The 13,335-nt window shown below is 34.4% G+C and overlaps 1 protein-coding gene and 2 pseudogenes across 1 annotated transcript; all 3 read right to left on the reverse strand.

Moving 5' to 3' along the window:
- Positions 1-2,432: 2,432 nt before the first annotated feature.
- Positions 2,433-3,332, reverse strand: LOC141481993 (MAP/microtubule affinity-regulating kinase 3 pseudogene; annotated as a pseudogene).
- A 2,257-nt stretch (positions 3,333-5,589) lies between these two features.
- LOC111505063 (MAP/microtubule affinity-regulating kinase 3 pseudogene) lies at positions 5,590-6,642 on the reverse strand (annotated as a pseudogene).
- Positions 6,643-10,624: 3,982 nt separating this feature from the next.
- Positions 10,625-11,704, reverse strand: LOC111505062 (MAP/microtubule affinity-regulating kinase 3-like). The gene has a single exon (XM_074174572.1). It carries the CDS (start codon positions 11,702-11,704, stop codon positions 10,685-10,687), a length of 1,020 nt encoding a protein of 339 aa, XP_074030673.1. The 3' UTR covers positions 10,625-10,684.
- Between the last annotated feature and the right edge of the window lie 1,631 nt (positions 11,705-13,335).

The following is a 13,335-nucleotide window of genomic DNA, read 5'->3' on the forward strand; positions in this document are numbered from 1 at the left end:
ATCCACTTCCAAAATACCTATACCCACCTGTTTCAACGAGTTACGTCCAATAAGTATTTTACCAGCATTCTCAAAAATTTTTGAAAAAATAATAACACAACAAATCAAAGTATATTTGGATACAGCTAACATACTTCCAGAAGTGCAATCTGGATTCCGACAGAAACACGTTACCAACACTGCTCTGTTGAAGGTTATCAATGATATCACTACTTCTCGGGACAAATCGATGGTCTCATTTTTGGTTATGCTTAATCAAAGCAAAGCATTCGATCTGGTAAACTTCAAACTATTGCTGAGTGAACTAAAATACATTGGGTTTGAATGCAGTTCTTTAGATTGGGTGAGAAGCTATCTCACAGGAAGGGCTCAACGGGTTATACTGGATAATGATCAATTATGCTTATCTCTTCAGGAAACTTCTTCTGGTGTACCACAAGGTAGCATTCTAGGTCCATTAATGTTCTCTCTTTTCATTTTTGACTTTCCTGCCACGTTATCCCAGTGCGACGTACATTTATATGCTGATGATTTTCAATTATATCTGTCAAGTCAATCTAATAATATTTACCACGCTATCACCAGGATGAACTTAGATTTAGAAAATACACTTCTATTTTTCAAAAATCATGGCCTTCAAATAAATACAAATAAAACAGTAGCCCTATGTTTGGGATCTGACCTACAAAGAAATGAAGTTGAAACAAATTTCCATCTTTTTCTTGACAATGAACTGATTGACTGTGAATTCAGCAAAAAATTTAGGTGTATATATCGATAACACTCTCTCGTTCAACGAGCACGTTGAACACATTCACAAAACTTGCTTTTTTAAACTGAAATCCTTATACAAGTTCAAGTTCCAGCTATCTCAAGAAACAAAACTGAAATTAGTTCAATCATTGATTTATCCCTATATTGAGTATTGCTGCTCAGTGTATTACAACTTCTTGCCAGACTATAATAAACACAAACTTCAACGCATACAAAATGCTTGTATGAGATTTGTGTGCTGCATAAACTACCGTGATCATGTAACTCCATATTTATTGAAATTAGATCAGCTGAATATTGAGTTTAGAATTCGTTATCTCATATCTGTATTCTTATATAAACTATTGGAAAGCAAAACTCCTAATTACTTGTTCAGATTAATTAGTAAGCGATCTGATAATCATTCTATCAATATAAGGAAAGATACATTTACCATTCCATATCATGTTACCACTAAATTTGAGGGATGTTTTTCTTACTTTGGACCGAAGTATCTAAATAATTTATTACCGTATATGCATTTGTCTATATATCAATTCAAAAAAACTTTGAAAATTCATTTCTTAGATGTTCAAAAATTATTGCAATCTTTTATATTATCTTCATAATAGTTTTTTTTATATTATTTTTGTGTCTATTGTAACTGTTACTTATAGTCTTACTGTATGCTTTTTTTTTTTCTTAATTATGGGACGGGTGGAAGATAGCCCCCGGCTAACCCTTTTTCCTTTGTGTATATAACTTGTTTTTGCACAATAAACGTTATCATTATTATTATATTCAATTCATTTATTTCACCATATTATTTATATATACATTTTTAGAAAGTCAGAATGGTTTGTGAGAAAAAATCTCTTATGTCCGAGTTGTAACTCAAATATACAATTTAGTGTGCACCCAAGATCAACAAGTACATGCAAAATATAAATAAAATATGATTAACACAATTTACACATCACGAGCATTGGACACCATAATTTAATATAAATTATCACATGTATATTAAACAAAATTAATCAAAACCACAGGTCTTTGGACATCGTGATTGTGTTCTCGATTACAAATTAAAATGTACACGTCTGAACGAAACTGCCTATTCAAATAATTTAAGTAATTAAAATCAACCAATGAATAGTCTGTTTTTCATAGGACTAATGTAATTTAACAAACTACCTGGTTCTTTGGGAAACAACAAAAGTATTCATACTTTATGGCAGCATATCAAAAGATATAATAAGCAAATATTGATATATGTGTATGAGTAATATCTGATTCATACTTATTGAAGTTTTAGTAATTTATTTTATGCGATATCCATATTATTCCATTTGCTTCTACCGCTCATTTTTAATTATTCAACATATTGACATCTCAAACTATCTATATATTATTAATTATTTATTTATTAATACTTAGTACTTACATCATGTATTATATTTTTAATGAACGTTCGCACATTAGGGCAACCCAAATAAATAAAAAAAAATAGTATTACATATTCTTCAGCGATAATCAACTGTCACCTTCATCACTTTTCAAGTATATGACTTTCCTTCCCAACATCAAATATACAGCGAACGCATCGTCATATTTCTGTGAATTCAAGGAGCCTTCCACATCGTTTTTTATTGGAACCCATAACAAACTAGAGATTTGATCTATTTCGAATCAGTCAGGCCCTCTTCGAGCTTTATGCAGGGTCTAAGTTCTTCATTTTTATATCCCTGGTTAATCCATTTGTCTTTCATGACGGTGTCTAGGCCTGCCCTCTCGGTAGGATCTGGAACCAAAAGCTTCTTCAGGAGATTGACACACCCCTGCGTCATACAACAAGGAATCTGGTACTCGCCAAGAACCACTTGCTTCCCAATGTCTGTCGAATGGTCAAAGGGAAAAGTGTTCGACACCATCTTGTATAATAAAATGCCCAACGACCACACATCTACTTTAGGTCCATCATGTTTTCTGTGTAAAAATATCTCAGGTGCTGCATATTTTCGAGTCCCACAAAACACCTCTAATTGGTTTCCTGGAGAGAATTCCTGTGACAATCCGAAATCCGCGATCTTAATGTTCGTTTCACCATCCAGCAATACGTTCCCTGCTTTCAAATCTCTATGAATGATTCCCCTTTCGTGACAGTACTGGACCGCAGAGACAATTTGCCGAAACTTCGCTCTCGCATCACTGTCTTTCATTCTACCGTGGAGAGCCAGATATTTATACATGTCTCCTCCTGCTGCATATTCCATGATCAGGTAAAAAGTTGTTGTCGTCTCAATTACTTGATATAATTTCACTATGTTTGGATGGTCTAACATCTTCATGATTTCCGCCTCCCTATATAATCTTTGTAACAAACCAGGTTTAGGTTGAGTTTTATCGAAAATCTTGATAGCAACTTTCTCACCGGTGAGTTCATGCTTAGCCAGCATGACCTTTGCAGATTTCCCCTTGCCGATTTTCTTCAATACTTTGTAGTTACCAATTGTTGGTTCTTCTGCCTGGGTCGGATTGGTGACGGTAGATGCTGGACTACTCTCCTCAGTCAATTCCATTGCACGGGTATCTATCCTATATAATATATACTTTTATATGTTCCAAATATTTCGATATTTATTTATCACTCTGAGGAATGATGCGATGCACAAATAGTTATTTCGTTTATGATACTCCACTGGTACACTATAGCACAAGAGAATGAATCTGAATGAAGTCTTTTCTGCCAAAACGATGACTTAAATACGACTTGAATTACCTGCTCAGGTACCTAAATAGGTAATCAAAAGCTCTACCTATCAGTGCTGAGCTCATATCGGCCGCAGATAGCAGAACTCTAGGTGGTCGACAGTCACATATTATTATTTGTGACAACAATTACAAATTGATGCAAATCATCATTGTATCTGATGTTACCTTTTATGCTTCATTATATCATTACAAATATTTGGTGATGAAACTGCCTGTGAACCATTCATTTTGTGAAGTACCACCGTTACATGCCTACTTTTCATATTGTCTCTACTTTTCAATAATTGAATTGACATGTAAACAAAAATGTAACGGAACAACTAACCAAAAGAAATTTGTTGTAGCAACACTACTCAAAATATGTACCTGTATATCCATTTACGATGAATGATAACCATACCATATTTAAACCATACTACATACTTTCCTTACCTGAAGTTGTTTATAACCCAATATACCTACTCATAGAAATGAAGGCCCCTTTTGCGTGAGCAAGTTGTATTTGCCTTATTATCCCAAGAAACATTAAATTTTAATGAATAGGGATTAACTAAATCAACTAAAGATACAAATTTAATATAATTAATATATATTGAACAAGAAAAACAGGAGTAGGTAATCAAATTGAGCAGTGAACATTAAATCTGTTACTACATAGTATAAATCGCTTCCCGTTGTCTATTCTTATGTATGCTTAGATCTTTGAAACTACCAAACGGATTTTGATGGAGGTTCCTTCAATAGATAGAGTGATTCGGTGGGAAGGTTTATATTGTAACAAATTAAAGAATGAACTGTCTTAAACAAATTTATTTCCAACAATATTTCACTATCACAAACTAATTTATATTGAATCCTTTGCAACTAATGCTTAATTTATATTCACTATTTGAATTCTTTGTTTAACCGATCGATTCGCTTTCTGAACTTAACTGCCCTCTCTAGACGTGAAGTCGGCCTTATGTATCGGCAACGATCGTTCTAGAATTCTATAGTCGTTTCAGTACTCAATTAGAGTTGTACCGGCGGTTGCCGACTGCATTTCTTTTGCAGTAATGTCATGTGTTTGTTCGCTGGCCGACATATCGGTCAGGGGCGGCTTCAAATTCGTTACGTTAACCAACAATTATATCGAAAGATCAGATAGAATTAGATAAGCGGGAAATAATTTTTTTTCTATAGACATTGTAGTTAAGAGAGCCAAGTTCTGCATCCATAAATCCAAGTGTGTGTCAGGCTTCAGCGAAGATAATGATAAAAAACTAATATGATTTTCACTATAAGGGTTTTACAAAAACCTTCAAGCATAAAGAAGCTATTGTATAGCGAAACACGTGTCGCGGTTTTTGTAAAACCCTTATAGTGAAAATTATAGAATAAACTCTATTTATTAGTTTTTTAAATATGGATTTTCATCAAGTCTCGGCCAGTTCTATTGAATTATTGAAGATAATGATATTGTTAGAACAATTGCTAACATTCAAGCTGAGGTCAGTCAATTTAGTTCCAAGACCTACACGTTTTGGTAATAAAGTGAAGGGCTGCCCGGTTTCAGTTTTTTTAATGTTTTTCGGTGTATTGTTGAAGTATTTAATGGACAAATTCTACTCGCCAGCCTGTTAACGATTTATAAGAACGACATTAATTGGTCGGTGACCGTTTTTGATTTTCCCAAAACGTATGATTGTGTCATTGACGCTTACAGAAGTTTCAGTAACTCCAAACAATTGAGATTTCACTCACACAGCCACATACTCTTCAGTGGAGTAAACAAAATTCGTAATCAACAGGCCAGTCACATTTTTTTAAAACAAATATTGACTTGAGAATATAGTCTTAATAAGCTGTATACATTCACTTTTTGTGACATCCATACCATGTTATTTTTCATTCCTCATAGTTAACTAATTGATGATGTTAGCAAAGAGTCTTTTTGGAAACACTATACCTACAGAATATTTTATTCATTGATTTATTATCACTTCGTTCTTACACTTAGGTACATTATGTATAATAATTTTATAAAAATTTTAATGTAACATAAATAAAAAAAGACTACTACTACTACATCATTCCTAGCGACAATCCACCATCACTGCAAATTCCATTACTTTTGAAGTTTCCGACGCTCCTCCCCAACAGTAAATACGTAGCGAACGCATCGTCATACTTCTGAGAATTCAGAGAGCTTTCGACATCGATTTCATTAAAACCCAAACAAACTAGAGATGCTATTCTCTTCGGATCAGTCAGATCCTGTTCGGGCTCCATCCACGGCTTAATATCGTCGCTCTCATAGCCTTGGTTCATCCATTTATCTTTTGCGACGGTGTCTAAGCCTGCCCTCCTGGTAGGATCTAGAACCAAAAGCTTCTTCAGGAGATTCACGCAGTCTGATGTCAAGAAAAAAGGTACCTCGTACTCGCCACGAACCATTTGCTCCCTAAGTACTGGTAATATTGAACTTTCAAAGGGAAGAGCGTTCGATACAATCCTGTATAATACAACTCCCAATGACCACACATCTGCTTTTGGTCCATATTTTCTGCACAGAAGTACCTCAGGAGCTGCATATCGTAGAGTTCCACGAAATGCTTTCAATTTGGTTTTTGAAGTGAACACATGTGACATTCCGAAATCTGCAATTTTAACGTTCATTTCACTATCCAGCAATATGTTACCATCCTTTAAATCCCTATGCACGATCTTCTTTTGGTGAAGGTACCGTACCGCAGAGACAATTTGTCTAAACTTCGCTCTCGCAACATTTTCATTCATTCTACCTTGACGGGCCAAATAGTCATACATGCTACCACCTGAGGCGTATTCCATGACCAGGTAAAAATTTGTTGTCGTTTCGATTACTTGAAACAATTTCACTATGTTTGGATGGTCTAACATCTTCATGATTTTAGCTTCCCTGTATAATCCTTGTAACAAACCAGGGTTGAGTTGAGTTTTATCGAAAATCTTGATAGCCACCTCCTCACCGGTGAGGACATGCTTGGCCAGCATGACCTCTGCAAATGCCCCCTTGCCGATGGTCTTCAATAATTTGTATTTACCAATGGTTAGTTCCTCTGCCTGCGTCGAGTTGGTCACTGTAGTCAATTCCATTGCACGGCTATCTGTCCAATATGATATATTATGTTATATGCAAATATTCCAAAATTATTTATCACTATGAGTAACGATGCGTTGAATCAAACTGTTCCTTTATGATACTCCACTGAACGAATCTGAATGAAGTCTTTCTGCCGAAGGGTTGCCTTAAATATGATTTGTATTACCTGAACTGGTACCTTTTCTACCTGCACAAGTACCTTAGGTACTCTACCTGGACAAGTACCTCAGGTACTCGCTGTACCTATTGTGCACAACGTTACCAATTTCACAGATGCCTGTGTATATTGAATCATTTATGTTATAGGTTATGTTAACCTAATGAAATGAATACACAAGGAAGTACATGTTTTTGTAGTTTCATTTATGTTTTGAGTTGTTGGTCCTACGAGCCGGATAATTTTAAAACCACGGAAAACGGACAATTATAACTGAGATTAGTTTCTGTGAAGCAATGTTTGGAACCTTTGGTTTAGTAATGAATAATATTGCAGTTTTATCCCAAAACCAAATCGTTATTTTTCAACACCTCAACACGTGTTGCAATCATCAAGTGATCATCTTCAAGAGTAAGCTTTAAATCTTCCTCTTGATCACTTCTTTATGAGCTTGTAATTTTTTAACAGCTAAAAAACTTATTACTTACATGTTATATTATTTTGAAAGGCAATGCAAATTGCTACCAAATCCATGCTAAATTATTGATTTTTTTGTTGTGTATTGGGTATATTTGAGAAAATTTAAGAACTACCAAAATCAAAACCATTTAATTGTTGAAATGAAAAGTAAGCAAAAAGTTTTCCTGTGTTACAATTGATGACTTAACATCTTGCGTTTCCTTCCCCCTCTATTTTCGAAGAGCAATTTCCAGCTCATCCAAAGTGGTGGGTTGGTATTGACGGCTTCCAGTTGATCCCAGACATGTTCGATAAGATTCAGGTTCGGGCTGCTAGCGGGCCACTCCATAGTGGTGATATTCAATTCGTTTATTTAACCATATTATGTATACATACATTTGTAGAAAGTCAGAATGGTTTGTGAGAAAAAATCTTTCATGTGGGAGTTGTAACTCAAATAAATAACATAGTGTGCACCTTATTGTGCAAGTCAACGATATCACATAAGTACATGCAAAATATAAATAAAATATGATTAACACATAATTTACATATATCACGAGCATTGTGCATGTCAACAACATTATCACATGTATATTAAATAAAATTAATGAAATCCACAGGTCTTTGGACTTTGTGATTGTGCACGTGAACCCCTCATTTTTAATTATTCAACTTCTATATTCAACATATTGATTTCTTAAAATATCTATATATTATTAGATATTTATTTATTACAAATAGGGATACAAACAGAATGAATCCAAAAAATATCCTCATTTTTCATATGAAAGATAGTGAGTAAACAAAATATAAATGCTAAATACATTACACTATATAGTTATGAATATTAACAAAAAACTAAATAAACAGTAAATGAAGAATCGATAACTAATTATAAATAAAAATAGATTTCACATACTTTTTAAATCTAAGGAAAGGTAACCTCAATTTTTCAATATCATTGCAATGAGTATTGAAGGATCTGACAATTCTGCATAAAGGAGAGTTTTTTCCTGAATTGGTTTTTCTAAATGGGGTTGCAAAGAGATCATGATTTCGCAAATCTATGCAGGGTGTATTCAATGAAATTTTTGTTATCAACATAGGACAATCGACACGTTTATTGAATAATTTGTACAGCATTAATATATCTGACATTTTTCTTCTATCTGTAAGAGACAACAAAAAATACTTTTTGTAAACTGGACGGAAATTTCCATTGAATATATAAATGTCAGTTTTACGCGCCAATTGTTTGACGTATTTATTTTGATCACTTTCAATTCTCTGTTGGTAAATCGAATATTGTGGACTCCAAACGACAGATGCAAAGTTCAAACAACTATATACTCAATGTGGGATTTAAAAATCATTTTGAAATCCATTATCACTCCCAAATCACGTACTTCATCAACTGTTTTGATTTCCTATTTGATACTGAAAATCAATGGGATTTCTATTTCTGGTGAAAGTTATTTTGTGACATTTATCGAGATTTAAGTATAGGCTACTATTGCCACAGATTTCTGCAAATGCTTCAAGATCATTTTGCAATCTCTCACAGTGCTGGATTTATTTGATGGTTCGACAAATCTTGAGGTCATCGGCATATAACAAAAAGTAGGAATGTTGAAATACTTCAACAATATTGTTAATATAAATTATAGAAAGTAATGGTCCCAAGTGACTCCCCTGTGGTACACTTGATGTAACCACAAAAGGTTCTGACTGGTAACCGTTAACATCCACAACTTGATGCCTTCTTGTAGTGTATGACGATATCTACACCAGAAGATGCTAATCTATCCCGATCTCCACGAGTCTTTCAATGATCAAGGTGCGACTTATTTTATCGAAAGCCTTGCTGAAATCCGTATAGATCACATCCACTTGCATCTGATCATTCATACTCTCTAACACATAATTTGTAAACTCGATTAAATTAATATCGATGATAGTATAGTATAGATCTATTTCATCTTTCTGATTCGATAAATAATAGGTCGCTATCCCTTTTTCCTTCTTTGAAATCACAGATAACGTCTATTTGAACTATTTCGGCATCGAAGACTGGTTGCTCTTCTTCAAGTTTTTATATGTAATTCCCAGTGTTTTATAATCCGTTCATTTTAAGATTGAAGGACAAGCCGGATCAATTATATATCTCGTTTATTCACTTCGCGTTTCATTACGGATGCTGATTGGAAATTCCTCTTGGTCTGATTATATTTCACTTTTGATAATTTCGCGTAGACTTTCACTAACGAAGTTACACATACTTGAAAGATCAAACTGAACTAATTACATTTTTACTATTATCAATACTTTCACTAAAGGAGATGGTTTAAAATCGAGAATTCACACTGGAATGAATTGATGGTGATTTCCTTGTCATTTTTATAGCGAGAATAATGACGCAATAATTTGAACACGTGCGTATCTACGTGACTGTCTTCGCGTGTCGCGAGATTCTGACCCCATTAATTATCGATGGCAAATTAGCGGTGACAAGTTTACGACCGACCATCTTCATCTTGATCGTCGGTCAGAAAGCATCGGGGCTTTCGCCTAATTGAGCCCGGACGATGGCGCGAGTCATTTTACATTAATTAATTTAACTCTTCTCCGAGCCCACATACGTTAATATACGCGGTCCGAATTTTGGCTCTTCACAATATTACTGGAGTTTTTTCCCTATACCAAAACGTTATCTTAACACCTCGACACGTGATCATCTTCGAAAAGAAGATTAATCAGTTTAACCTTTCTTTTGAAGATGACCATTTGGTGATCGAAACAAGTTTCGAGATGTTAAAATAACTATGTGGTGTTGGGAAAAAACTCCAGTAATATTCAGTATAATTTCAGCAATTTTCATATTGGAAGGATTATAAAAGTTTGAATAGATTTCTAGATACTAGAACCAATATAAGCCTCCATGAATCTAGAACAAACTCAAAGTCACCAATGAATAGTTTGATCTTTCCCACTCCTCATTTTTAACCAATCAACGTTTATAAATCATTGTTGTTATAAAAGAGTCTTTTTGGAAAAACTCAATAGAATATTTTACTTATTGATTTATTATCACTATTATTATTTTTACACTTACATTATGTATAATGAATGCTTGTGGTAACATTAAAATAAAAACACTACTACTACATCTTCTTACACTTAGGTACATCTATACCATGTTCTTTTTCATTCCTCATACTTAACTAATTGAAGACGTTACCAAAGAGACTTTTTGGAAAAACAATATCTGCTACCTATACCTATATTTTATTCATTAATTTAGTATCACTTTCGTTCTTACACATACATTATGAATAATAATTTTAAAGAGTGCTTGTGGTAACATTAAAATAGAAACACTACTACTACATCTTCCCCAGCGATAATCCACCATCACTTCAAATACCATTACTTTTGAAGTTTGCGACGCTCCGCCCCAACAGTAAATACGTAGCGAACGCATCGTCATATTTCTGAGAATTCAGAGAGTTTACGACATCGATTTCATTAAAACCCAAACAAACTAGAGATGCTATCCTCTTAGGATCAGTCAGACCCTGTTCGGGCTCCATCCACGGCTTAATATCGTCGCTCTCATAGCCCTGGTTCATCCATTTATCTTTTGCGACGGTGTCTAAGCCTGCCCTCCTGGTAGGATCTAGAACCAAAAGCTTCTTCAGGAGATTCACGCAGTCTGATGTCAAAAAAAAAGGTACCTCGTACTCGCCACGAACCATTTGCTCCCTAAGTACTGGTAATATTGAACTGTCAAAGGGAAGAGCGTTCGATACAATCCTGTATAATACAACGCCCAATGACCACACATCTGCTTTTGGTCCATATTTTCTGCACAGAAGTACCTCAGGAGCTGCATATCGCAAAGTTCCACAAAATGCTTTCAATTTGGTTTTTGAGGTGAATTGTTGTGAATATCCGAAATCTGCTATTTTAATGTTCATTTCACTATCCAGCAATATGTTTCCATCCTTTAAATCCCTATGCACGATCTTCTTTTGGTGAAGGTACCGTACCGCAGAGACAATTTGCCTAAACTTCGCTCTCGCAACATTTTCATTCATTCTACCTTGACGGGCCAGATAGTCATACATGCTGCCACCTGATGCGTATTCCATGACCAGGTAAAAATTTGTTGCCGTTTCGATTACTTGAAACAATTTCACTATGTTTGGATGGTCTAACATCTTCATGATCTTAGCTTCCCTGTATAATCCTTGTAACAAACCAGGTTCAAGTTGAGTTTTATCGAAAATCTTGATAGCAACCTCCTCACCGGTGAGGACATGCTTGGCCAGCATGACCTCTGCAAATGCCCCCTTGCCGATGGTCTTCAATAATTTGTATTTACCAATGGTTAGTTCCTCTGCCTGCGTCGAGTTGGTCACTGTAGTCAATTCCATTGCACGGCTATCTGTCCAATATGATATATTATGTTATATGCAAATATTCCAAAATTATTTATCACTATGAGTAATGATGCGTTGAATCAAACTGTTCCTTTATGATACTCCACTGAACGAATCTGAATGAAGTCTTTCTGCCGAAGGGTTGCCTTAAATATGATTTGTATTACCTGAACTGGTACCTTTTCTACCTGCACAAGTACCTTAGGTACTCTACCTGGACAAGTACCTCAGGTACTCGCTGTACCTATTGTGCACAATGTTACCAATTTCACAGATGTCTGTGTATAATGAAACATTTATGTTATAGGTTATGTTAACCTAATGAAATGAATACACAAGGAAGTACATGATTTTGTAGTTTCATTTAGGTTTTGAGTTGTTGGTCCTACGAGCCGGATAATTTTAAAACCACGGAAAACGGACAATTATAACTAAGATTAGTTTCTGTGAAGCAATGTTTGGAACCTTTGGTTTAGTAATGAATAATATTGCAGTTTTATCCCAAAACCAAATCGTTATTTTTCAACACCTCAACACGTGTTTCAATCATCAAGTGATTATCTTCAAAAGTAAGCTTTGAATGAATTGAAAGGGTTATATTTTTAGGAGTGATTAATTTTTGGGAAAGAAAGTTTTTGGCTTTCTACTACTCCATCTGTTACAAAAAAATGGATGAGAGAATCTTCCAAAGAAAGGAAGGAAGTAATCAATTTGATTACTTCCTTTGAGCAGCACATGAACTTCAAAAATTAATGACGGCTGTTAAAGAAAAAGATGCTCATTTAGAAAAAGCCGAAAGGGAACATGAATATAAGGTAGAAGAGTTATTGGAGGAAATTAATAAATTAAAAAAAAGCAATAAGAAGAGAAACGGATAACTTCAAAAGATTTCGAAGATGAAGTAGAAAATGCAGAACAAAACTATATGCGTGAATTGAAAGAACAAAAAGGAAAAATTGAGAAAATGAAATATGAATCTTGGAGATAAACAATTCTTTAAAAATAAAACTTGAAGAATAGAGGATTAAAAGTTTCATCAATAAATATGCGATCCCTGCATTATATCTGAAAATATGCAAAAAATTAAAGTTTCCTTAAATATTTCAATAAATACAGGAAAACATATAGAAACGTGATGAGTGCTGCGAAAAAAAAATATCAAAATAGATTTGATAATGTTGATAATAAAATGAAAGAAGGGTGGAATATAGTTAATGAATTAAGAGGAGAGCAATCTAATGGAAAATCTACCAACACAGCAATAAGTCCCACAACATTAAACAACCACTATTGTTCAATAACCGCAAATTATGCAGTTGATACAGTCTCGAGCAACGACCCAATTATATATTTGAAGGGAGCTCAAATAGGTCAAACATTTGATTTAATCCCCATTAAGCTAGACAAATTATAAGAGGTTATTCGAGAAATTATAAATAAAAGAACATCAGGTATTGATGAAATGTCTCTCAAAATCTTTGAGACACTGCCAGATTGTTTTGAACGTTCTTGTCTCATTGATAAATGATTCCTTTGTGAATGGCTTATTTCCTGAATTTAAAAAAACTTCTGTAGTGATTCCGCTCTTCAAAGGTGGTGTCAGGGATGATCCAATAAACTACAGA

Source organism: Leptinotarsa decemlineata, unplaced genomic scaffold (genome assembly GCF_025532065.1).
Source record: "Leptinotarsa decemlineata unplaced genomic scaffold, Ldec_3_MD MMD2_tig00000591_RagTag_RagTag, whole genome shotgun sequence".
Taxonomy (NCBI): Eukaryota; Metazoa; Arthropoda; class Insecta; order Coleoptera; family Chrysomelidae; genus Leptinotarsa; species Leptinotarsa decemlineata.